At 34.0% G+C, this 27,954-nt stretch overlaps 1 protein-coding gene across 9 annotated transcripts in view; it reads left to right on the top strand.

Annotated features, from left to right (window-relative positions):
- DOCK7 (dedicator of cytokinesis 7) overlaps nt 1-27,954 on the top strand; it is a gene marked incomplete at its 5' end in the record, with an annotated part of 199,434 nt that overhangs the window by 40,854 nt on the left and 130,626 nt on the right. For all 9 annotated transcript variants that reach the window (XM_079728572.1, XM_079728574.1, XM_079728571.1 and 6 more), the window contains 5 exons: nt 5,190-5,270; nt 7,592-7,757; nt 12,057-12,199; nt 16,049-16,142; nt 16,823-16,985. In XM_079728572.1, coding sequence (XP_079584698.1) covers nt 5,190-5,270; nt 7,592-7,757; nt 12,057-12,199; nt 16,049-16,142; nt 16,823-16,985 — 647 coding nt within the window. The remainder of the gene's footprint in view (nt 1-5,189; nt 5,271-7,591; nt 7,758-12,056; nt 12,200-16,048; nt 16,143-16,822; nt 16,986-27,954) is intronic.

Below are 27,954 nucleotides of genomic sequence, written 5' to 3'. Positions count from 1 at the left end.
AGGGGTGATGTTGTAGTCTTAAGTCTGAATTCCACAGGGCAGCAGACCAGAAACGCAGGAAGGATTGCTGTGTTGCAGTCTTGAGAATCCTTCTTTGAGAAACCTTAGTCTTTGTTCTTCAAGTCTTCAACTAACTAGATGAGGCCCACCCACATTATGGAGGGTAATCTGCTCTACTCAAAGTCTACTGATTTAAAAGTTAATCACCTCTAAAAAATACCTTCATAGCAACATCTAGATTGGTGTTTGATAACCTAGCCATGTTGGCATATAAAATTAAGCATCATAGGAGCTATACTATGATTTTATCACCCAGCTCCTAAATATATAAATACTAAAATCTAAACCATTGAGATCACGGAACATTATGATTTGACTGTCAGCCAATTAAGAATAAGGATTACAGATTCTAAAATCTGAATATTACTAAGCTACTTAGCTTAGGGTAACTTAAGAATAATTTACCTTAACTTGACCTTGACTTGAGAATAGCCTAAAATATATTCTTTAATCATTTTATCTGTATTTATATAAAATTATCATAAAACGGTAATGAATTTTATAATAAGGTTATAAAGTGGATTGTCATGAAATGAATTTTATTTACCCACAGGAATAATGTCCTAATTTGTGGACAGATTCCTATGAATTCAGGTTAAAATAAATCTTAGTTACATGAACAATCTTACAAGCAAAGATTTAGCAGCAGTGGTCTTCAGAAACTCACTTAAGAGTAAAGTTCTAGATATTAATACAATTGATAAATGTGTATACACAGTTATTTTACATGGGAAAATAGTAAGTTTTAATAAAATAGAACATATTTGAGGGAATGAACTGGAAAGATAAAGATGATGATTGGAATACTGGCTGCTTAAAAATGAGACTATTCATACCATATGGTCCCAATTGTGTAAAATATATACACACACACCTATACACACATAAATGTTTGTATATACATAGAAAAAGACTTTTATGTAATTTCAAAAATATGTACAAGTTTTAAAGTGTTTTACAGACTTTAAAGAAAATGTATTTAGGAGGTTTTCTTAAATCATAGTCCATCCAGCAGGATGTTTTTGTTTTTTGAGAGAAAAATCCCCTTGATCTGTGTATTAGTTAGTTATTTCTCTACAAGAACAAAAAGACAAAATCCCAGTGGCATACAACAATAAGCATTTTTTAGTTTATGCATCTGAGTTGTCTGTGTGGTCAGCCAATACAGGTTGAACTCTGTTAGATAGTTGTGCTCCTTCCAAGTGTCTGTAGGTTGGCTGGGCATCACTTGATTTAGTTAGAGCTATTCTTTGTATGTCTCTTTTCTGGCAGGCTAGACTGGCATATTCTCATGGTGATTGCATAAGTGCCAGAGAGCAGACCCAGTTGCACAGACACTTTTCTAGCATTTGGTCACATCACACCAGCTAACATTTTATTGACCAAAACAGGTCACATGATAACACAAACTCTAGGAGTTGTGATATATACCTGACCTCGTTATTTGGAGGAATTGCAGTGTCATATAGCAATGAGGGGGTAAAGGAAGGATGAAGAGTCACAGGATATTTATATGTCAACTTTGGTAGATGCTGCCATATTGGTTTCCAAAGTATCTGTGATAGTTGTATTCCCCACCAGGGGTGATTAAGAGTTTCAGTTAGTCACACTTACCAGTTTTTTAAAAAACTGACATATGAAATACATATAATAAGACCTGTATAGTTTACAAATGTGGGGTAAACAGAGTGATGAATTCTTACTATGTATTTTTCTGTGTAATCATGACTAAACTCAAGCCATACAGTATTTCCATCACCCCATCACCCTGGAGAGTTCTTTTGTTTGTCTTTCTAGTGACTGTCCCCTCTGTTCCACCAGATGACTAGTATTCCAACTTAAATCACCATTATTTAGCTTTTCCTCTTCTTGAATTTCATCTGAGCACAGTCATACAATATGCAGTCTTTTGTGCCTGGCTTGTTTCAACTCAATATAATTTCTGTGAGAATCCTCTATATTATGTACAGCAGTAGTTTGTTCTTTTATTTTTGTCATCATGTTTTACTTCATTATCTGATTATAACACAGTTTATTTATCCTGCTTAGATGAATAGATAGACCTTGGTAGACCATAGGGTTTTTTTTTTTTTCCCCTATTGTATATCTGGTTTTCAGTTGGTTATTATGAATAAAGCTTCTATGTACATTCTTTAACAAGTCTTTTGGTACATGAGTATACATGTGTTTGCCACTCTGTGCTTGCTTTCTCACAGAATGTTATCCTTTGATAAATCAAAGTTTCTAGCTTACATGTTGTCTAATTTATCAACCTTTTTCTTTATGGCTGTGGTATTCTGTGTTTTGTGTATGAAATTTTTGCCTCCCTCAAATTCAAAAATATATTCTCTTAAGTGATCCCTGGTAAGAGTAATTGTTTCACCTTACACATATAGTTTGGAGTGAAGTTGAGATGAAGATTAATCCCCCCCACATATGGATAACCAAATGACCCAGCACTATTTATTGAAAAGGCTGCTTTTTTCTCCTCCTGCTTTTACAAAGTATCCCATGTCATAAATCAAGTGTTCATATGTATGAGATTCTTTTCCTAGAATATTTTTTGGTTCAACTGGCCTGTTTGTCTTTAATTGGCACTAGTACCATACTGGGTTTTTTTTGTTTTTTTGTTTTATTGTTTTTTTTTTTTGCGGTATGTGGGCCTCTCACTGTTGTGGCCTCTCCTGTTGCGGAGCACAGGATCTGGACGCGCAGTCTCAGCGGCCATGGCTCACAGGCCCAGCCGCTCCACAGCATGTGGGATCTTCCCAGACCGGGGCACGAACTCGTGTCCCCTGCATTGGCAGGCGGACTGTCAACCACTGTGCCACCAGGAAGGCCCTGTGCTAAATTCTTCCATACACTTCATTTGGTTTCTGGACTTTTATCCTATTTTATTTATATTTCTTTTCCTAAAACATTAAAAATTTTATGGGGTAAAGTGAGACATTTTGGAGAAAAATGATAAGTAGAGATTATTATATTGGCCACTTAATATTTTGTGAGTTGTCTTTTTAAATTGTAATTTTGTACTTTGATGTTATATTAAATGGAGATGACTTTTAAGACTGATTGCTTTTATTAATAGTTTTAATTGAGGTAAAATACACATAACATAAAATTTACCATCTTAATCGTTTTTATGTGTACAGTTCAGAATTAAGTATATTCAGATTATCGTGTAAGCAATCTTTGGAAATTTTTATCTTGCAAACAAAACCTTAACCCTCTATACACATTAAGTAGCAGCTCTTCATTTCCCCTTCTCCCCAGCCCCTGCCAACCAGCATTTTGCTCTTTGTTTCTATGAATTTGTCTCTTCTAGATACCTCATTTGAATGGAATAATACAGTATTTGTCTTTTTGTGACAGGCTTATTTCCCTTGGCGTAATGTCTTCAAGGTTCATCCAGGTCGTAGCATGTTTCAGAATTTTCTTCCTTTTAAGGCTGAATAATATTCCATGTGTATGTTTATACATACTATGTTTTGTTTACTCATTTTTTGATGGACACTTGAATTGCTTCTACCTTTTGGCTATTGTGAATAATGCTGCTATGAACATGGGTGTGCAAATATCTGTTTGAGTCCCTGCTTTCAATTCTATTGAATATATACCCAGAAATAGGTTTTCTGAATTACATGATAATTCTATTTTTAACTTTTTGAGGAACCTCTGTACTGTCTTCTATAGCAGATTACGATTTTACACCATAAAAAGCACACAGGGGTTCCAGTTTTCCATATCCTTGCCAATACTTGTTATTTGTTTGTTTGCTAATTTAATTGTGGCCATCCTGATGGGTGTAAGGTGATATCTCATTGTGGTTTTGATTTGCATTTCCCTAATGATTAGTGATGTTGAGCGGCTTTTTATATGCTGCTTAGACGTTTGTATGGCTTCTTTGGAGAAATGTCTATTCAAGTCCTTTGCCCATTTAAAAGTCAGATTATTTGTTCTGTTTTTGAGTTGTAGGATTTCTTTATGTGTTTTGGATATGAACTCCTTATCAATTATATGATTTGCAAATATTTTCTCTCATTCTGTGGGTTGCCTTTCACCCTGTTGATTATGTTCTGTCATATACAAAAGTTTTAAATTTTGATGTAATCCAATTTAACTATTTTTACTTTTGTTGCCTTTGCTTTTTTTTTGTGTCAAATCCAAGAATACATTACCAAATCCAATCACAGGAAGCTTTTCCTTTATTTTTTCTTCTAAGAGTTTAATAGTTTTAGTTTTATGTTTAGGTGTTTGATCCATTTTGAGTTAATTTTTGTATATAATATAATGTAAGGGTTCAACTTTATTCTTTTGCATTTGGATATTCAGGTTTCTTTTAATATCATTTGTTGAAAAAACTGTTCTTTCCCCATTGAATAGTCTTGGCACCCTTGAAGAAAATCTAACTACTTATAGTTTTCAGATTACAGTTCTTTCACCTTTTTGGTTAATTCCTCAGTATTTTATTCTTTTTATATTATTGTAAATGGATTTTTTTTCTAAATTTCCTTTTTGAATTGCTCATTGCTAGGGTATAGAAATGCAACTGATTTTTTTGTGCGTTGATTTTGTATCCTGCAACTTTGCTGAATTTATTTATTCTAACAAGTTTGTGTGTGTGTGTGTGTGTGTGTAATATTAGAGTTTTCTATATAAGAGATCATGTTGTCCATGAATAGAGATAATTTAACTTCTTCCTTTTCAATTTGGATGTTTTTGTTTCTTTGTCTTGTCAAATTGCTCTGGCTCAGACTTCCAGTACTTTGTTGAATAGAATTGGCAAAAGTGAACATCCTTATCCTGTTCCTCATTCTAGAGGAAAAGCTTTTGGTTTTTCAGCATTGAATATGATATTAAATGTGGACTTTTCATATATGGTCTTTTATTATATTGAGGTAGCTTTCTTCTTTTCTAAGTTCGTTGAGTTTTTCTATCATGAAAGGGTGTTGAATAGTCCAGTTCTTTTTCCTGCATCAGTTAAGATGGTCATGTGGTTTTTTTCTGTTATTTTGTTAATGTGCTGTATTAGGTTGATTGATTTTTGTATTTTGAACCATCCTTACATTCCAGGCTGATTACTTTTATTTTTAAGCTTAATTAATCTTTACTCTTTTTGTCTTTGACAGCTAGAAAAAGTGCTACAGCAAGGAGACATTGGAGAGTGTGCAGAACCATATATGATTTTCAAAGAAGCAGATGCCACCAAGGTAGAATGCCATGTCTCTTATTTCCGCCACTTTCATAGTCATTAGCAGTCACTCTCCGTTCTCCTCAGGTCCCCAAACCCAACCCTAAACAACCTCTAATCTCTGAAATTATAATTTGGGAGAATACTATACAGAGCATATTAAAGAATTTTACTACTAATTCATTTGTTTCTCTTGGCCTACCCATTTTCTTTATTTCCTTCATTACCTAGCTTGAGTCATGTGCTATGCTGTTCTTTAAAATCTCCCTCACCTCAGGCTAATGGATTCCTAAAGAATCAAATTACTTGAGTTTAATTCCTAAATAATGAAAAATTTCCTGTGTTTGCAAAATAGTGATTTTGATGGAACTTTTTCTAGCAAAGCAGAAGTATTCTGGGCCTCTGTCTAGCTGCAGATAATTAGGGAATATGGTAAAAATAGAAAATACAATCTCCATTTTGCCATCAGATAACTAATTTCTAGAATTTGGATAAACTTATAAAGCAAAAATAATTGAACAATTGGTACCAAATTCCACATACCCTGAGTTAGTTATAAGAATAACAGGTGAGCACTTCCCTGGTGGCACAGTGGTTAAGAATCCGCCTGCTTGGGACTTCCCTGGTGGCACAGTGGTTGAGAGTCCGCCTGCCGATGCAGGGGACACGGGTTCATGCCCCGGTCCGGGAGGATCCCACATGCTGTGGAACGGCTGGGCCCGTGAGCCATGGCTGCTGAGCCTGTGCGTCCGGAGCCTGTGCTCCGCAATGGGAGAGGCCACAGCAGTGAGAGGCCCGCGTATCGGAAAAAAAAAAAAAGAATCCACCTGCCAATGTGGATTGGGGACACGGGTTTGAGCCCTGGTCTTGGAAGATCCTACATGCCGTGGAGCAGCTAAGCCCATGTGCCACAACTACTGAGCCTGTGCTCTAGAGCCCGTGAGCCTCAACTACTGAGCCTGTGTGCTGCAACTACTGAAGCCTGCGCGCCTAGAGCCCGTGCTCTGCAACAAGAGAAGCCACTGCACCGCAGCGAAGAGTAGTCCCCGCTCGCCGCAACTAGAGAAAGCCCGCGAGCAGCAACAAAGACCCAGTGCAGCCCCCCCACCAAAAAAACGAGTAACAGGTGATTTTTGGATCTTTGAACACATGATTTAATACGTCAAACAGCCAAGAGAGGTATGTTTGAGGAGTATTGGACAAATCACCACAATCTAGAAAATGTTTTGCTTTTTATTTTTCTGAGATTTGGAACAAGAATTGAGCGTTTTCTGCTAATATGGGTACATCTGAGCACATGATATTCTCTGATTCCTGGATATCTGGTTGAAATTAGGGTTAAAGTATTCTGGCTTTCTCCAGGTTGTCATTTTACAAATTAAATTGCTCTGTTATATGAAGTTCATAGGTGTATAATTGCAGCTTATTTCACTCTTCTCTTACATATTCACATGCTTGATAAGCATCCTTATTTCTCTTTAGTACTCTTAAAGCAAGAACCTATTTTGAAGGTATAATAAATATAACAGTAAACAGTCCTACCATTTAGCTATTTCTTCATCTTTTCTCAGTCCTGAGTCCTAAGGTAGGACACTGCCATTTGAGTATACCTTACCAATATCCTATATGGAAATAGTATGTGAGAGATTTTAGTGTAGGTTTTCACCCTTGGACCATTGCTTGGCTATTGCAGGCCACCTTAGTGTTTGTTTCAAGGATAGCCTAAAAGTTGAGCCAGCCTCAGGATGTCTTCCAGATAAGCACGTGCTATTTGGATCATTGGTCTTTTTCCAGGGTTTAGTCCTCTTGTCATACTTTTTTTGTTTGCTTCTTTTATTACAACTCTGAGCTTATTTATTGTTGGTTTATTTGTGACCCCCAGTCCCACCTCATAGTTGTTGTAAGTTAGTGATTATGTCAGAATGGCCCAACTACTTCCATCTTTTTTAGAAAAATAAAATTTAATAAGTCATAACCTAGAATATTTTGTGGTTGGCAGTTGCTGTCTAGAACCTGTTGTCTAGGTTATGTTTCCTTTCATAAAATAGTACTTTTAGTACATAAACATGTTTGACTCTTGCTGTCCTTTCTTTTCTCCCAACATAAGATCATCACAAACAGAAATTTTAAAGACTTTCACATACATTTGTAGAACTGGTTGAGGTTGCTTAGTAAAGATAATATGCTATTACTTGATCTCTGAAAGGTACAGATTGTTTTTGCATCTTTGCTGAGAATTGAGAATTCTTAACCTTTATATTTTCCTTTATATATTATGACATAGCCTTTAATTCATTTCTTTGAACGTAATCATATAATGTATAAAGTTTTGTTTTGCAGAATAAGGAAAAATTGGAGAAGCTGAAAAGTCAAGCTGATCAGTTTTGCCAAAGACTTGGGAAGTATCGCATGCCTTTTGCTTGGACTGCAATCCATTTAATGAATATTGTTAGCAGTGCTGGGAGTTTGGAAAGAGATTCTACAGAAGTAGAAATAAGCACTGGAGGTGAGAATGTTTTATATAAAATATTTCTACATGTATAATTCTTTTCTTTTTCTTATATAGTCTTGTTTTATTTGTAAGCTTTGCAATGTAGTGAGACATTAAAAGGGTTTTCTTTTTTTCCTTTAACAGGTTTATTGAGATGTAATTCACATACGTACAGTTTGCCCATTTAAGATGTATAATTCAGTGTTTTTTGTTATATTCTTAAGGTTCAGCAACTGTCACCACAATCTAATTTTAGAACACTTTCATACTCCTTAGTGGTCACTCTTCTCCTCAAGTCCCCAAACCTAACCAAACTGTAATTTATTTAGTCTGTATGGATTTGTCTATGCCAGACATTTCATATTAATAGAATGATACAATGTGTAGTCTTTTGTGAGTAGCTTCTTTCACTTAGCATAATGTTTGAAAGGTTCACGCATGTTGTTACATCTGGGTATAGTCCATTTTGAGTTAACTTTTGTACATGGTAAGAGGTAAGGGTCCAACTTCAATCTTTTTGTGTAGATATCTAGTTGTCCCAACACCATTTGTTGAAAAGGCTATTCTTTCCCTATTGAATGGTCTTGGCACTCTTGTTGAAAATCAGTTGACCGTCGATATATGGTTTTATTTCTGGACTCTCAGTTCTGTTCCATTGATGTATATGCTTATGCCAGTACTATACTATCTTTATTATTTTAGCTTTGCAGTAAGTTTTCAAATTGGGGATAGTGGGTCTTCCAATTTTTTTTCAAGATTATTTTGAGCTCTTGCATTTTCATAAGAGGTTTAGGGTCAGCTGATAATTTCTGCACAAAGGCAGCTGGAATTTTGATAGGAATTACATTGATTTGGTAGATCAATTTGTGGATTGTTGCCCTCATAACAATATTAAGTCTTCCAATCCGTGGAATGTTTTTCCATTTATTTAGATCTTAAAAATTTATTTAAACAACGTTTTGTAGTTTTCGGTTTTTGATGCTATTTTAAATGGATTGTTTTCTTAATTTCATTTTCATAATGTTCATTTTTAGTGATAGAAATACACTTGGCTTTTGAATATTGATCTTGTACTTTGAAACCTTTTTGAATGTGTTTATCAATTCTAATTTTTTTTCTTTTCTGGATTCTTTAGGATTTTCCATGTATAAGATCATGTCATCTGCAAATGAAAATAGGTTTACTTTTTTTTTTCCCCAGCTGGATGTCTTTATTTATTTTTCTTTTCTAATTATCTTGACTAGAACCTCCTGTACAGTATTAAAAAAAAAATGGCAAAAGTGGATATCCTCATCTTGTTCCTGACCTTAGGGGGAAGGCATTCAGTCTTTCACTATCAAGTATGATGTTTGCTATAGGTTTTTCATAGATGTAATGTAGTAGTTTGAGGAAGTTCCCTTCTATTCCTTTTGAGTGTTCTAAACTTTTTGAGTGTTTTTGTCATGGAAGGATATTGGATTTTGTAAAATGCATTCTTTGAGTTTATTGAGATGATTTGTATGGTTTTTTGCCCTGTAGTCTTTTAGTATGCTGTATTGCATTAATTGATTGGTTTTGGATGTTAAACTAATCTTACATTTCTGGGAGAAGTCTCACTTGGTCATGGTATATAATTTTTTTATATGTGTTGTTAGTCTGTTTCCTAGTATTTTGTTTAGTATTTTTGCTTCTATATTCCTAAGGGATATTGGTCTGTAGTTTTTCTTCCTTGTAATATCTCTGTCTGGTATTGGTATCAGGGTAATACTGGCCTCATTGAAAATGAGTTGTGTTTTTTTCCTTCTGGTTTTTGGAAGAATTTGTAAATCATTGGTGTTAATTTTTCATTGAAAGTTTGGAAGAATTCACTAGTGAAGCCACCTTGACTTGGTCTTTTCTTTGTGGTAAGTATTTTCACTACTAATTATATCTCTTGTTATAGATCTATTCATATTTTCTCTCTCGTCTTGAGTCAGTTTCAGTACTGTGTATCTTTCTAGAAATGTGTTCATTTCATCTAAATTATCTAATTGTTATCTAACTGTTGACCTACAGTTATTCATAGTATTGTAGTATAATCCTTTTTCTCTCTAAGGTCTGTAGTGATGATTTTAGTAATTTGAGTCCTGTCTATGTATTTTTTAAAAATAAATTTATTTATTTTTGGCTGCATGGGGTCTTCGTTGCTGTACATGGGCTTTCTCTAGTTGTGGCAAGCAGGGGCTACTCTTCGTTGTGGTGCGCGGGCTTCTCATTGTGGTGGCTTCTTTTGTTGTGGAGCACAGGCTCTAGGCACGCAGGCTTCAGTAGTTGTGGCACGCAGGCTCAGTAGTTGTGGTGCACAGGCTTAGTTGCTCTGCGCCATATGGGATCTTCCTGGATGAGGGCTTGAACCCGTATCCCCTGTATTGGCAGGTGGATTCTTAACCACTGCGCCACCAAGGAAGTCCCCTGTCTATGTATTTTTTTCTTCATTAGTTTAACTAAAGTTTTAAAAATTTTATCTTTTTGAAGAATCAGTTTTTGGTTTCATTGATTTTTTTTCTGTTGTTTTCCTAGTTTCTATTTCATTTATTTCCACTTAGCTGTTGTCTTTTTTGGTATCCTTTCCTTTTTTTTTTTTTTAACATCTTTACTGGAGTATTGCTTTACAGTGGTGTGTTAGTTTCTGCTGTATAACAAAATGAATCAGCTGTATATCCCCATATCTCCTCCCTCTTGCATCTCCCTCCCACCCTCCCTATCCCACCCCTCTAGGTGGACACAAAGCACCGAGCTAATCTCCCTGTGCTATGCAGCTGCTTCCCACTAGCTATCTGTTTTACATTTGGTAGTGTATATATGTCCATGCCGCTCTCTCACTTTGTCCCAGCTTACCCTTCCCCCTCTCTGTGTCCTCAAGTCCATTCTCTAAGTCTGTGTCTTTATTCCTGTCTTGCCCCTAGGTTCTTCAGAACCAGTTTTTTTTCTTTTTTCTTTTTAGATTCCATATGTATGTTAGCATACAGTATTTATTTTTCTCTTTCTGACTTACTTCACTCTGTATGACAGTCTCTAGGTCCATCCACCTCACTACAAGTAACTCAATTTCATTTCTTTTTATGGCTGAGTAATATTCCGTTATATATATGTGCCACATTTTCTTTATCCATTCATCTGTCGATGGACACTTAGGTTGCTTCCATGTTCTGGCTATTGTAAATAGAGCTGCAGTGAACATTGTGGTACATGACTCTTTTTGAATTATGGTTTTCTCAGGGTATATGCCCAGTAGTGGGATTGCTGGGTCATATGGTAATTCTATTTTTAGTTTTTCAAGGAACCTCCATACTGTTCTCCATAGTGACTGTATCAATTTACATTCCCTTGGAATCCTTTCTAATGCTTGCTTTGGGTTTAGTTTTCTCTTCTTTTTCTGGTTTCTTAAGATGTAAGCTTAAGTTACTGATTTGATATCTTTCTTTTTTTGTAATATGAACATTCACAGCTATAAATTTCCCTCTGAGAACTTCTTTAGTGATATATCATATGTTTGGGGATTTTGCATTTTCATTTTCCTATATCTTAAATGTTTTTAAATTTCCCTTGTTATTTCCTCTTTGATCCATTGGTTATTCAGCAGTGTGCTGTTTAACTTCCACATGCTTATGAATTTCTCAAATTTTCTTCTGTTATTGATTTATAGCTTAATTCCATTGTTCTTGGAAAACATATTTTATATGATTTGAATCCCTTTGAATTTATTGTATTTTGTTCTATAGCTTGTTATATAGTTTGTCTTGGAGAATTTCCTGTGTGTGCTTGAGAAGAATGTGTATTCTGCTTTTGCTTAGTGGCGTATTCTATAGATGCCTGTTAGGTCTAGCTTGTTTATAGTTTTGTTTGTTTTCTACAATATAGTTGCTCTATTGGTTTTGAATTATAGGGTTATCTTGCAAAGACTTTGAATGCAAGTTATCTTAAATTCTTTTTCAAACTCAAGTGCTAAGACTGAGGGGCCATTATATGGTGACCAAAATTTACATTGTGTGCATATTTCCTAGTAAATACATAGTTCCTCTATAGCTGTTCTTCATAGCTCATATTAGGTTATATGCATAATCTTTGTGTGGTAGAGACTTATTTTACACTGGAGAAGTTTTTAAAGAGAACCCGAAGATTTAGGTTTAATGCTTCCCTACAGATCTCCCCAGAAGTGAAATTCTTCTAGTGTAATCATTATTGCTGAGGGGATAATTTTCAACTTTAGTGGATATTTTCCTGTGTTCAGAAGACTGCTTTAAAACACGTTTTAAATATTATGGAAATGAATATCTTACTTTTTTTCCTTGGTAGAACGAAAGGGCTCTTGGTCAGAGAGGAGGAATTCTAGTCTGGTTGGCAGAAGATCACTTGAAAGGACAACAAGTGGAGATGATTCTTGTAACTTGACCAGCTTTCGACCTGCTACTCTCACAGTGACAAATTTTTTTAAGCAGGTATTATTCTGTCATGGAGGAATTCTAGGGGGCTATTCGTACTTAAATTTCTTGTGATTTCAGAAAAATCATAATTTTCCATGCAGTACATGTACATGTAGTAATTGATTGTGATTTTAACAAGTTAAAAAAATTAAGAATAAAAATAAAAAATATAAGAAAAAATATTATAGCTGTTTTTTCATCATTATATTTATTTAAATGTTGGCATTGATTAGTAATGCTTCCAAATCAATCATCCACATCTGTATACTGTTTCTTAATTTTAATATTTTAACTTTTCTTAAGCATTGATATTTTATGGATTTTCTTAGAGTAGGTGTGTGGTTACATGTCTTCCCCACTCAAGTTGTTTTTGACCTAACATACCACATTCATGGTATATAGAATAGAAATTTCAGGCTCTAATAGTGCATTTTTGTGCTAAAATTACTTTTATAGGTGAGTTTATAGGTCCAAAAAGTTCTTGATCAAAGATACTTTGTTCTTTGCAAGTATATTTCCTGTACTTGAGTCAAATCAGTAGTTTTCAAGTGCTGGTCATGATCCAATAATAGTAATGGAAATTTAGTAGATAACACCCAGCTTAAAAAAAACAAACAAACCAGTAGAATAGAAAAATAATAGTTCATTGCACTTAGTGAAGTTAAATATTGCTTCAGTAGGCTTTTTTCCCTCGAATTTTTGTGTGCGTGCATACCTGTCTATATGTGCATACATGGTGTATGTGCTACTGGATTTTGATGTAAAATGAATTTTACACTCTGAATCAGGATCAGAAAATTTTGAAAGTCTGTCTAAAGTAACCAGAGGACCAGAACATTTTAAGGATGGAAGAAAATTTGTATTAATGTGATAAACTGGAGAAGGGTACTATGCATGTATTTTGGAGCAGATTAAAGGAAAATGCTAAGTATTGCCTCAGAATTCCTCCTTCTGTGGTTTTACTCTAAATAAGAGGAGAAAATCCTGGCCTAGTGACACCTTATAACTTGAGAGGGCAAGGTGTTTAGGGCAGGATGTGTTATGATTTGACAGCTAGTTGTCTAGTATAATGCTACAGTTATATATCAGTAGCATTTACAGGCAGCTGCTCTGAGAGACTCAAATGGAAAATAAAGCAGGTGAGAAGGGTCTGAAGTGGTAAGGGTCTTTGTATTATGGATAATAGTGCAAGAAGGAATCTAGAAAAGGCCACGGTGTTACTTGGATGAGGTGACAGGCCACATTTAGCTATGGAAACAGGGCAGTAGATTTACTTGTTACAGTGACACAACCTTGTAGCTGTAACATTTCTCTCTCTCCGTCTTCAGCTGGTATATCACTACTGCCACTATTTCCACAGCTTTTTTTTTTCTTCAGCATGTTTTATTATTGAACTAGTATTATAAACTTAAATCAGTAAGTCATCCATCTACCCACCCACCTGTTTATTCAACAAATATTTTTTGAGCATTCATCATGTACTGAACACTGTTGGAGACTGGTAACTGGAAACTGGAACAGAGTGATTGTGAAAACTTAAAAAGGATGATTGCTGGAAATATGGAGCAATGGAAAGCATTTACACTTGACTTTTGTACAGTTCTATAATTTAACGATTTTTATAAGTATTTTTAAATAGCTAGGATATTATGCATCAGGCAAGTGCATATTAAGTAAAAAGCAGAGATTACAATTTTAATAAAGTAGAATTCAAGGTGCAATTTCTCCTAAATGAGATACAGAAGGCAGGTTATTTATTTACTTATTTATTTGTTTGTTTGTTTGGCTGTTCCGGGTCTTAGTTGCGGCATGCGGGATCTTCGTTCCAGCATGCGGAATCTTTTGTTGTGATGCACAGGCTCTTTGTTGCGGTGCGAACTTCTCTCTAGTTGTGGCGCACGAGCTCTAGAATGTGTAGGCTCAGTAGTTGCAGCATACGGACCTAGTTGCCCCATGGCATGTGGGATCCTAGTTCCCCAACTAGGGATCGAACCCTTGTCCCCTGCATTGGAAGGTGGATTCTTAACCACTGGACCACCAGGGAAGTCCCCAGGTTTTTTTTTTTTTTTTTTTAATGAGAGATTACTGTCCACGACTGGGATATAGTAATCAGGAGTGTTTATGTACAGATTTGAAATGTGTCAGGCCAAAATTATTGGAAATACATAGAGATTTAAAAACAAAAATTAAATCCATACATTAGTTTTAAGGACATTTGTTCTATTTGTTGACATGTATAGAAGTTATCTGTTGCTTCAGGAGTACATAGCAGTACATGCAGTGTGGAGGGGTGAATGACAGCTAGGCTTATTCACATGTTTGGAGATTGACTGGGGTCAACTGATCTAGGCTGACTTCTGGGAAAACTGAAATGATTCAGACCTTTTCCATGTCTCTCAGCTTCCACTCTTATCCTCTAGCAGGCCAGCTTGGTCATGTTGTTATAGCAGTGACAGAAGTTCCAGAGAGGGGGCAAGCTTATTTATGCAAATGCTTTTCAAGTCTCTGTATCATGTTTGCTTACTGATTAGACCAAGTCTTGTGGTCAAGCCTAGGGGAAAGAATTGTGTCCCACCCAACAAAAGGCATGGAAACAGACAGGGAGTAAAGAATGGAGGCCATTAATATAATCAATTTAACAAGTGAAGTAGACAGAAATAATTGATTCTTGAGATAATCTGAATGTATTCTAAATAAGGACCATTTGAAGATCTGTATTCATTTCTGTACTCAAAAGGAGAGAATATGCTCTTTTAGCAACTGTTGGAACATTTACAATAATTAATTGTATATTAGGTCACTGAAAAAATCTTCTAGAAGTCAGATTCTCTAACTATAACTCAGTAAAACTAAAAACCATTTATAAAAGTATTGACAAAAATCTCCAACCACTTAGAAAATAAAAATCACTTTTTAAAATAATGGCATAAAAGAAGATCAGTTCTGTATCCTGTTTAGAATACAATTGTGAACAAATGAGATCTGGCTCAAGGTGAGTTCACAGTAATAAAGGAGGCTTAAATATGTTTATTACCAAATAGGATAAACAGACAGTGTATGAATTATGCATTAAAAATAATAAGATGTCAAATGCAGGAGGTTTGGATTAATAAAATGTAAAGACTTTTGAATAAAAGAATAAAATCACTCTCTACCTATTTTAACTGTAAGAAAAAATATTACGTTAAATTGAGAATTCTTTGTTAATTGGACATGGTTCAGTTTTTTGTCTCTTTTCCCCCATTGATTGAGGTCTTCTTAGAGTTTTCTTTCTGGTCTTATTATCAGGATAGTTGTCTTGTTTTTTTTAAGAGTAGTTTTTTGTTGTTACTTCTTTCTTTTCTTTTTCAAATGTAGCCAATGCTCTATATTTTGCATTTAAGAAATTTGGTGATATAAAGTTGAAAAGACAAATGAAAACTCAAGTGTAACAAATTTATGAGTGTCGTATGTATATATATATATATATATATATATATATGTATACACACACATACATATATATGTCTGTTTTCTGTCTATATTCTTGTTTTCTTCTCTTTATCTCCCTCTAACTTGCATCATTTTTTCTATATTTTAGAGTGCCCTGTAACCCCTTATAAACATAGATAATGGGCTGTAAATAAATCTATAAAATTTAAAAATAGATAGCAGTATTATAGCTCTTAATACAACTTGAAAGCAAGAAGGAAGAAAATAGGTTAGCATATTTATTTTTAATCATAATTATATTAATTTAATTTTACTTTTCATTCAGACTGAATTGAAGGAAGAAGGGCAGGATTATTAACAGGCAATATAAGCTTATTTTCAATGTACTATATTTTTTAAATCTAATACTTTTTCCTCTATTTTTAAAATCAGGAAGGAGATCGCTTAAGTGATGAAGATCTGTACAAATTCCTTGCTGATATGAGAAGGCCATCTTCTGTTTTACGGCGACTAAGACCTATTACAGGTATTTTAAAATTTTGTGTAAACGTGATGACAACTATTATCATCATTTATAATTGTATTTTTTATAATTATCTATTCCTTTTTTTAGTTGTCTAGCCCATATGTGTTTCTGTGCTCAGTACCTGTCAGCCTTGTTCATTTCATTATTCTGCTCTCATGTAGTCTAACAGTTTGGATGCAGGATTCAGTACCTTAGATAATTTGAGTACGGAAATGAGAATGATGAATAATATTGTGGCTTAAAATTATTTTCTAGAGGGAAAAAATACATGTAATGGTAGATATTCAGAAATAGATTCATATTATGATCAGAGCAAACCATTCCAGAGTAAAACTATTTTGAAATCTACCAAATTTAAAGTAAATCATGTAATCTTCAAAATGTTGGCTTGTTTCTATACTAGATCCCTCTGGTTTTTTTCTTCTTTTTTGCCTTCTTCTTCCTTTCCATTCATTCATTCAGTAAGCATTTATTATTTTATGTCTTTATGTCTGTATTAGTAATTTGTAAGTTTGAGACTTGATAAGATGAAATAATTTAGAGGTCTGAGATGATAGCAATTTTGGTTTCTTCCCAGGCTTCTTGCAAAAATAGGATCTAAATCCTTCCAAAAATACTTTTAGTGTGAAGTTGTTATTTATTATGTTTACATTGTTTTTATAATGTATTTTTATATGCAGCTCAGCTGAAGATAGACATTTCTCCTGCACCTGAAAATCCCCATTATTGCCTAACACCAGAGCTGCTTCAAGTGAAGCTTTACCCTGACAGTAGAGTTAGACCTACCAGAGAAATTTTGGAGTTTCCTGCAAGGGATGTCTATGTTCCAAACACTACTTACAGGTAGCATTTTAATTTTGGAGAATTCTGAAATAAGATACTATATATTCTAATATTAATAGAGAATGAAACTCTTCAAAAATCTTTTGTAGCTTTGTTACTTATTCCATTTCTTACTTCATGATTTTATTAATAGCTGTAATGTATTAAGCTATTGCTGTGCAAGAGGTATAATGTTAGTTACCTTACGTACATTATCTTATTTAATGCTCATAGCTTGAGGTAGGTATTACCTTCATTTTAGAAGTGAGTAAACTGAGGGATAAAGAGGTTATACTTTACTGTGTTGGAGCTAGTGTTTGAATTGTGGGTTGTTAGGTTAAAACATTTGAACTCCTAGTTACTGTATTTTCTCATGTGTTCTTATTAGCAGAGTCTAGCATTACACATGAATCATGTATGTGCCTGCACTATGTTCTAACAATCAACAATATTTGGTGATTCTACATTACTCAGAGAATACTTGACACAAGGTTATTGGATAGGCTTTTAGGCTGAACCTGCATAACTCCAGGGGTACCATTTAGATATACTCTTTATGAATGAGGCTCCCTTTATTTGTGAATGCTGAGACCATGACTTGACATGTCTATTGGGATACCCATCAGGGCCGCTCAGACATAAGTTTCTACCTAGACTTCCCCATCTTAATGTATTTCACCACCGTTTACCCAGTTCCTGAGGCCAAAAGTTTTGGAATCAAAATGATTTCTCTCCTTTTGTTATTCCTCACATTTACTCCTCCATGAAGTTTTGTAGGCTCTGCTTCAAAATGACTCCCAAATCCAATACTTTGTACCTCCTCCACCTTTAAAATTCTAGTCAAGTTACCATCCAGATCAGCACTGTCAAATAGAAATATAATGGGAACCACATTTGTAATGTAAAATTTTATAGTTGCTACATTAAAAAAAATAGAAACAAGTGAAATTAATCATATGTTATTTAACCCAATATATCTAAAATAGTATTTTAACATGTAATAAATGTAAAAAATTCTTTTACTTTTCTTCCCCTCCTAGTAAAAATCTTCAAAGTCTGGTGCGTATTTTACACTTAAAGCGCATCTCAGTTCAGATGAGCCACATTTCAAATGGTCAATAGTCAGATGGGACTAGAGGCTAGAATATTGTACAGCCGCTGATCTTGAATTTTGTGTACCTTTTAAAATTTGATCTTATTTCTACCCCTGCCTCAGTCAATTCTCAGCGTTGTAGTCAGAGAGATTTTTAAAAGATATAAATCAGATCATTTATTCCTCTGCCTAAAGCCCTCCAGTGGCTTCTATTATAAGCAGAACAAGAATGAATTTTTTTATAGTAGTCTATAAGACTATATGATCTGGCTCCTGCCTTTCTCTAACGTCATATCTTACTAATCTCTGTCTTGCTCATTTTAGCCTCAGTGGCCCTTTTGTTCATCCTTGAACAAACAAAATTCTGCCTAAGATTTTTTGATTTTTTTTCTTCTCTTTGCCTATTATGTTTTTCCCCAGATAGTCACATGACTTGATTCCTTATTCAGACATATATCTGCTTACAGGATATTCTCGTCACCCTAACTAAAAAGATCTGCTGCTTCCCTACTCTAGCTTTTTACCCTTCCTTGTATTTATCATTATTTGGCACTGTAATATGTAGTTATATGGTCATTTTTTCTCTTTCTCATTAGAATGTAATTACTATAAAGGGCAGGGACTTGTCTGTTTTGTTTACCACTTTATCTCCAGCATATAGAATAGTGTACAAGCACATGGAGAGCACACAGTAAATACTTACTCAGTGAGTTAAGAAATAAGACATTGTACGGTGGTATGAATGGAATTCAGAGTCATGCAGATACGGGTGTGACTTCTGACTCCACTGTTTATTGTTTAAGTAACTTGTTTTAAGTTACGAATTTATTGGCACTCAGTTTTATTAATAAAATGTGAGATGATAATACCTGTCTTCTCTTGTGAGGGTACAGAGCGCAAAGCATTACACGTGATTGGCACATAGTGTGAGTAAAATTCCTGGAAGATAGGCTGAAGAAAATATATACTGCTTTTTCAAAAGAAACAGGTAATATAAGTATTCTCCTATAAATTATATATATAACTATTTAAAAGGACATGGAATAAAGAAGTGATCCAAGGTTTGTATTGAACAATTTAGAGGTTATCAACTCTCTCTCTTATCTAGTACAGGAATCTCATCTAGAACATTCCTAACTTGTGTTTATCTGTCTTGCCTCTGCTTGGATTATTTCAGAGACAGGGAAAATGGAATTGGGGACTATGAGGTGTCTTTCATTTTCCTACTTACCTTTGTTATTTATTTACATATTTATATTTTTTAAACAAATTATATGAATATACATAAAGTTCACAGAGTTCCATAAGGCTTAAAATTAAAAACAGAGGTCCTTCATCTTATTCCTACCAACTTTTCCCTACGCCAATGTCTAATCTTTATTGTCACTCACTAGTAACTCTTTTTGATCCTTCTTTTGGTATTTTACTCTTTGTTTCTAAATAGCATGTTCATGCTGCTATTTCTTGATTCTTTTTCAAGATTTAACTCTGATATCTCCTCCTTAAAAAAATACATGTACTTGCATAAATCCAGAAAAAAAATATACTTGTCAGCTCCGTAAAGCTTCTTGCACTATAGTAAAATATATCATATTATCAATTATTTCCTCTCTTGCACCTTCCTTGGTCCCTTTGCAACTAAATTATAAGTTAGTATGGCAGGGAAAGTTTTCTAGGCTCACTAGGCTTACTGTACAGTTGTCATCTTAGAGCCTATTCACCATTTTCCTAGAAATTCTGTTTGCATTTCTTTTGCAATGGAGTTCTTATCTCCTATATATTTTTTTCTTTCTTGGTTTACTCATTATACTGAGAGCTTTTAGTATCTTCCTAGATTAGGGTGTAGGAAAGTACCTGCACATGTTATATGCTTGGTAGAAGTTAGTCATTATTATTATCATTGGCTTTATTAGATTACATTTACCCAGTCGTTACACAACTTGAGAGAGAGTGGTTTGATAGCTTAAGGATACTGGGCTTTTGGGGTATAATTGGCTAAGAGAATGATTTTAAAAAGGAAGGTTATCAAAGTCACTAGTGGCCTTTTTTGTATTATTACTTGGGCCTTCAATGCCCAGTGAGACCTGAATACCAAATCGTATAGGTTGCTTATTCTACTTAGTACTGTTAAAAATTTTAGTCTCAGGCAGCTAATATTTTTTAGGAATTTATAATTTTTAAAAAAACCTTTCACTTATCTAGAAAATCTAGCATAGGTAGAAATAATTTTAGAATGACAGAAGGAGATATACTCAGCAGATATCAGCTGACACACAGATATCATAAAATTTTACATAAATTTCTGTAAATATTTGTTGACTGAATTGTTGTATTGGATCACAATAATACTCTTCTAGCTCAGTTTGAATTCTTTCTACCTTCTGAGGCATGTTTCAAGGTATGTTTCAAGGTAAGCAGTGATTTCTGGTAATACATGTTAGTAGGCATTATGCAATCTATATGTGTACATTTTCCCAGTGAATAATGTTTAAAAAAGAAAGTAAAGTTGACACAAGGACTCCTTTTAGTTTATATACAGCCATTATCTCTTTAACTCTGTACAGCAGCCTGCACAGAGCCAATACGATTATCCCTGTTTTTTAGATGACAAAGCTGACATTCCATAGGGTTCAAAATTATATCTGAATGAAACAGAAATTTAAGCAATTTTAGTGTGAGTTTTTTTTTTTTTTTTTTTTTTGGCTACTTGGCGTGCAGGATCTCATTGCCCTAACCAGGGATTGAACTTGCACCCCCTGCAGTGGAAGCATGGAGTCTTAACCACTGGACCGCCAGGGAAGCCCTATAAGACTCCTTTTAGTTTATATATAGCCATTATCTCATTAACTCTGCACAGCAGCTTGCACAGAGCCAATACAATTATCCCTGTTTTATAGATGACAGAGGTGACATACCGTAGGGTTCAAATTTGTATCTGAAAAAACAGAAATTTAAGCATTTTTAGTGTGAGTTTTAAGAAAGTATTTGCACATTGTATTTATTTTTAGTAGGAAACTTGAGTGTACTTTAAAGGGTTTCAAGGGATAAAAAAGATTAAAAAAATTATTGTCTGAGTAGAGGGAGAATGAATGGACGTGATTGACGCAAACATTTGACAAGTGAGAAATCGTAGGGAGAACTGTATTCTGAAAGTGGCAGATCTCCTATTACTTAACACCTATTGCTTCCAATTTTTATAGTTATCAAATAATTTAGAAAAAGCTATCTAAAAGGATATGTATATAAAAATATATATTTTTAGTTTATTTTTTTATGTTTTACATTAAAATATGCTTTTAAAGATATTATTGAGATTTCTCTTTTTTTAACGTTGTAATATTTTATTTCAGAAAAACCATTTACTTTTCCTCTACACATGATTTTTTTTTTAACATCTTTATTGGAGTATAATTGCTTTACAATGGTGTGTTGGTTTCTGCTTTATAACAAAGTGAATCAGCTATACATATACATATATCCCCATATCTCTTCCCTCTTTCTCAAAGAGGTTTTTTAAAAAAAATCTTTACTAAGCTATATGTAAAGTTAGAGATTTTCACATTCAAATAAAGTCTGTCTTTTTTTTCCCCACCACATGTGGTTGTTCACTTATTCTTTTAAAGCGTTAACACAGAAGGGACTTGGTCTGTTCAAATCCTCTATAGGGGTAAATGAGGATGCACAGATACATTGTAGTTTTTAGCAATTAGGAACTGAATAACATATTTCTTATTGTACAAAACAAGTGGAGATAATTTATATCAATTGCTTGCTTTATCAAGAAAATACTTATGTTATCACTATCATAGAAGAAATGCTAGTGCAGTTGTTACATTAAGATAATCAAATAAAAAACTCTTACTCATGGAAAAAAAACTTTTTGTTGAATATCTGAAATCACTTGAAAGTTAGGTAGTAGATTGTATGTTCCAAATTTGTACTTAATGACCACTGTTGCACTTGAGTTAAAAGATCATGGTACATCTAATTGAGCAAATGCCCGTGTGTTTTATTGACATCCAGTTTTTAAGAGATATGTCATAGAGCGCATGATATTCTTGGTGAGACTATTAAGAGTTTCTTTCCCCCAAATAGCCTTAGTTGTAATCACCTATTGAACTTTCATATCTTTGTTCTTCTTCCATTTCTTAGAAAGACCATATCCAGCAAATATGCTGTTACCAAGAATATAAGAATGAATACAGTGGTTCAGACTTGGTGACACTGAGAAACAAAATGAAAGGATGTGGTTCATTTTGATCTGGACCTTAGTTAGCAGTTAGTCATACACCCCCATTCATCTCTCAGTAATCCTTAGTAAACCTATATTATCTGTGACATTAACCTGATTATAGTTTTAAACTTTTTATAGTGGAAAATTACAAACATACACAAAAGTATATAGAACAGTACAGTTAACCTCCACTGTCATTCTTATTTCATCTATTACCTGTTGCTTTTTTTCTGTAATACTTTAAAATGAAGCCTAGTCATATCATTTCACCAGTCAGTCCTTCAGTTATGTATTTCTAGCAGATAAGGACTTAAAAAAATTAGCCACAATAACATTTGAAATGTTTTATTATTGCTTTATAATTTTACCCTGTATCAGTTTTCTCCTGGGTAGTTTAATAAATTTATTGTAGAGTGATTGAATTTTTTCCCTAAAATTCTGTTTCTAGGAATAGCTTGGTCAATCAAAGTAAATGTATACAGTTGGCCCTTCATATTAGCGGGTTCCACATCTGCAGATTCAAACAACTGAAGATTGAAAATATTTGGAAAAATAAATTCCAGAAAGATCTAAAAAGTAAAACTTGAATTTGCTGTGCACTGGCAACTATTCACGTAGTGTTTACATTGTATTAAGTATTAAAAGTAATCTAGAGATGATTTAAAATATGCAGAAGGATGTGCATAGGTTATATGCAAACACTTAACCATTTTATATAAGGTACTTGAGCATCCACGGATTTTGGTATCCTCAGTGGTCCTGAAACCACTCCCCTTGGATACCAAGGGAAGACTATACTACTTATATTATGACATGAGAGCCATGTAATTCATGTTTCTTAAACTAGGTTATCATATGATGGTAGGTCTCCCTTTAAAGTTCGGGTTCTTAATACCATTCAGCAGTCTTGTGAATCCTTTGATTCTTGTTTGGGAATAATCTTTCTGAATGTATAAAATGAAACACATAGGATAACAAAGGAAATCAATTATATTAAATAACAATTATCAAGATTTTAAGTTGTGATATGTTTCTTTATTAATGAATTAAATAACAAGATCTAGCTGCAGGTATAAAAACTACCATATTCTCTAGGTAATAATAAGCATGAACAGTGTTTTAAGATGTCTGCAATAGTTGTGATATAAAGTTATGTGTGATTTCTGTTAATGACAAAGTCTCATGTATTGCTAATACTGGTATGGTTAGTTTCCTGCATTCAAAATTTAAGGAAGTGTAAATTTCAGTGAAAATTAAGGAATATTTTTTTTTCCATTCAAGTTTTCGGTTCTCTGCTTTAGAGAGTATTGGTCTTTGTTTTTATTTTTAGTTTTCATAGATGTCACAAACTATTGCCATACTCCACTGTTTTGGTTTTGCCCTAGATATAACACTCTGGCTTTTATACTATTTAATTGGTCCTAGTTTATTTTAACTACAAAAATTCTTGATTTGAGAGGTCTGTTCTCTAACATTTTAACATAGCCACCCAGGAGTTTTTAACTAGTGGCTTGAACATGGTGGAGTGTTATCTCAGACTCCAAGGGAAGGAGTAAAATTCCAGGAACAGCAGCAGAATGTGAGGAGAGCGCTTATATTCCCCTGTCCTGAGAGTTAGAGTATTTTCTGTTAGGAAGCATTTGTACAGAGTATTTACTTAAAGAGATGTGAATAGTGATACCCAAGATCCAGTTTTTGCAAGTATATACGTTTGTTTAGAACTTTGTAGTTCATACAGCCGTTCAAATACAGTATCTTACTTGATAATTACAGGTCTATGAAGTAGATTTGACAAGGTTATTATTATTCCTATATATATGGGATATGGAAACTGAGGCTTAGTTGCTTATTTGAAGATAAACAGAGCCTTACATCTTTAAAGATACAGGTTATTGCTTTGTCAGATAAATGTAATTTTGTTAGATGTATGATTGTTCTTGGGATTAAACATATGAATTTAGAAAAACAGTTTTTATGTTTGAGATGGAATCTCTGATTTTATATTTTCTAAAATGTCATTGAAACCTCATTTTATAAAGGCTTTTTAGGGAGATTGTTAATCCTATTTTCATGACCTTGAACTGCTCATTTCACACCAATTGAGTAATTTTGCCCTATTTGATTTGCCGTGAGAACACTTTGTACTTTGATAAAAGGGCCAGCATTTGACCACTTTGTAGTACATGCTTAAGTGCAATGTTTGTGGTTGTTAGTTATGGGAGAAAAACAAAAAGGACATTTGATTATTCTATAACAGAATGTGGAATATGTAACAATACATATTTGGAATAGGTTTTATAAGGAGGTAAATAGTAGATACTCAAATACTGATTAATGAATACATTTTTGATTAATGAATGAGTTAATTGATTTTCATGAGTTATTAGGAAGAAAAGATACAAGCATGAAAACATGCTGATTCTAGGATGACAGCATTTAAATAGATTATACTACAGTAGGTAACTCCTACATGAGAAATGTATATACTTGCTCTCAGTAAAAATCACACTAGTTCAAGAGTAAACTCTTGGTATAGAAATTCTGTAGGAATTCACTAAAATCAAGTAGATGGACTATCTTTGGTGCTCTTGGGGTTTTTATTACTATTTTCACTATTTTTAGTGTTATGATTTGCCAGATTTATTTTTCTGTCTTGTCTTTACTTGTAAAGTGCCAGTTGAAGGGGTCCAGACAGTAATGCTGCAAGGTTTCAGAGGAAGGACCTCCATTTACTAGGATATTTGTGGAATAAGTGAGATCATCTGTGCTACCTTGAAGTATAAATAGCATCTAGCCAAGCAGAAAGGTGTGGAGAGGCATTCTAGGAAAATGGAATGGCATTAGGAAAGTATACAGGGGATGTTTCAAAGTGAATAATTTTAATTGATCTGAGGGTTTGTGTTATGCAGGAAATGGCTAAAGAAGTATTTTGGGGTCAGATTATAGAAATCCTTGAACACCTGGAAGAGATTTGGATTTTGCTTTGTAGGCTTATGCTCTTCTAATTGGGGTACACATTCTTGTGAGGGCACAGCTAAATGAGATATGCAAGTCATGGTAGAGGAGAGGTGGTACACAAAGTTAATTGCAAAACCAAAGATACCTCCTGGGTTCTAAGCTTTTATGACTGGAAGCATGGTAGTGCCATTAATGTATATAAAGAAATAAGGGGCTTCCCTGGTGGCGCAGTGGTTGGGAGTCCGCCTGCCGATGCGGGGGACATGGGTTCGTGCCCTGGTCTGGGAGGATCCCACATGCCGCGGAGCGACTGGGCCCGTGAGCCATGGCCACTGGGCCTGCGCGTCCGGAGCCTGTGCTCCGCAATGGGAGGGGCCGCAGCGGTGAGAGGCCCGCGTACTGCAAAAAAAAAAAAAAAAAAAAAAAGAAATAAGGAGGAGAGTGTGAAAAGGTAAAAGGGAGAACCAGCAGAGGCTGTAAGGTATTAATGAATTTGTTATTTGATAAATTGAGTTTGAAGAGGCTATAGGATATCAAAAGGAGAAATGGCAGGTAGGCAATGGAAGAAGGGGAACTGGAGAGAGATCTGGGAGTAATACGTAGATTTGGGAACTTTATTCATGGAAAAAGATGAGTCCATGAGAGTAGATAGAATTTCTGAGGGTCAGAGTAGAAGATATGACTGAATATTGTACATTGGCCCACAATGCTAAAGACTAGGATGGATTAGGGCTTTAAAGATGGGTTCAAGTTGGAGATAATCCTTGGAGAGTATAGTAGTATTTTGGAAGCAAACTGAAGGTCAAGTTTGAGAAAAGAATATTGTTATTAGTAAGTAGTAGAGAAAGCAAAGGGAATGTGGTCTAAGAGGTCACTAGATTTGACAGTTGTGTTAGTGGTACAATTAGAACACTGTTGGCAAACTAGTGAGGACAGAAGGACACAATTTTGTGAACCATAAAGAAAAAAAATCCTTTTTCTTTCTCTACCAGAATTCTCTCTCAATCTGAGCTTTATATACAGAAAAAAACTCACTTAGTGTTCCTAAATGGAACAAAATGAAACATATTGTGTGAGAATTATAAAAAATTGGAAAACAGAGACAAAAATTGGTATATTAAATAATGCATTATTTTGCATTTGAAAGCTTCCTATTTTAAGCCATTTTGGCATTCTCGCTCTAAAAAGTCAATTTGGACAGCTTGAATGTGGTTCTGAAAAAAAGAAAACCTACTCTTGCCTTTATCCTTTTGTATTTTTTGGAACAAAATATTTATGTAGGATCCACATAGATGATCCATATTTGCATGTGTCATATAGTAAAAATATATATGACATATATTGGATAATTTAACATACAGAATGCTGAATATTTATTGACTAATGTGAGTCACTATATAGCTTGGGCACTAACCTTTAAAAATTGGATTTAATTCAAGACTTTATTTCTCCTTGGTAGTTTCTTTAAAAACTTATTTAAAAATAAATATTGACAAGTGATACTATGGTCAAAATATCCTCTAATAATCCTTGAGGATTTAGAATTTAAATTATTTAAATTAGAAATAACATAATCATACTTCTATTGGATGTCAGTAAAAAACTACAAGAATTGGACTTCCCTGGCAGTCCATTGGTTAAGACTCCACGCCTCCACTGCAGAGGGCATGGGTTTGATGCCTGGTCGGGGAACTAAGATTCCTCATGCTGTGGCACAGCCAAAAAAAAAAAAGCTACAAGAATTTAAATTTCTATAATTTAGGGGACTGAGTCTTTATTGAATTTGGAAACATACATGAACATCTCTCAGACTATTTAAACATTTAGTTACTTGCTATGATTCTTAATTCTGTTTGAAAACCTACACATAAGTATTAGACTCACACTGTGTCCAAGGGGAATAAATGATAAAGCTTTAACTTGATGCCACCAATACATTCATTCTTATTGTATTCTGACAAGATCCCTTTAAAATTATTTGTTTTCACAATATTAAGTGTTAAAATATGTATACAGTACAGATAACAGACAAGTTAAGCTACAGCAATACTTGATATTTAAAGTCAATATGATGACTTAGCAGTTATGATTTACTGTATATAAGATTGTGAATCTATTTCAGTACAGTATTTCATCCTGCTTCATTTGGCTTCATAAATAAAACATACCAAACATTTACTCCAAATTATTTTGTAGCAAAATGAAGTATCAGTTTTAAGATTCATATTATCGATTTTCACATGTACTCTGAACTGACTGAATTTTAGTTTTGAAATTAATATTACATCATTTAAGAAATGTGCAATTATTAGTCCTTTATAGTTATTCAAGTTTAGAATTTTAGCAAGAAAAGTAGTTTTTAAACTGAGGAAGTTGTAAAATTAGCTCACATGATGACTTTGAAAATAAAAACCTCTTTGTAAGTTTTTTATTTAGAAAGGTTATTTAAAAATTCACCCATTGGTTACAATTCAGATTGTGACCATCTAAAATTGATTCACACATCACAAAATATATGAATAAATGATCATAAGAATTTTGATTGAGAAAGGTAAATGGTGTTCTTTGAGGTGACGTGATGATATGTTCAATATTAACTTGGTAGTGGCTTTAATATAAAGAATTTATTTCTAAAGCCTTCTGTTAGGGATTTAATATCAGATTTTTAAACCACAGTAACTTCGGGTGAGTTTAATGTTTAATTT

This window comes from Hyperoodon ampullatus (genome assembly GCF_949752795.1).
Source record: "Hyperoodon ampullatus genome assembly, chromosome: 2".
Taxonomy (NCBI): domain Eukaryota; kingdom Metazoa; phylum Chordata; class Mammalia; order Artiodactyla; family Ziphiidae; genus Hyperoodon; species Hyperoodon ampullatus.
The sequence above is the reverse complement of the archived record's forward strand: the minus strand, read 5'-3'. Positions and strand labels throughout refer to the sequence as shown.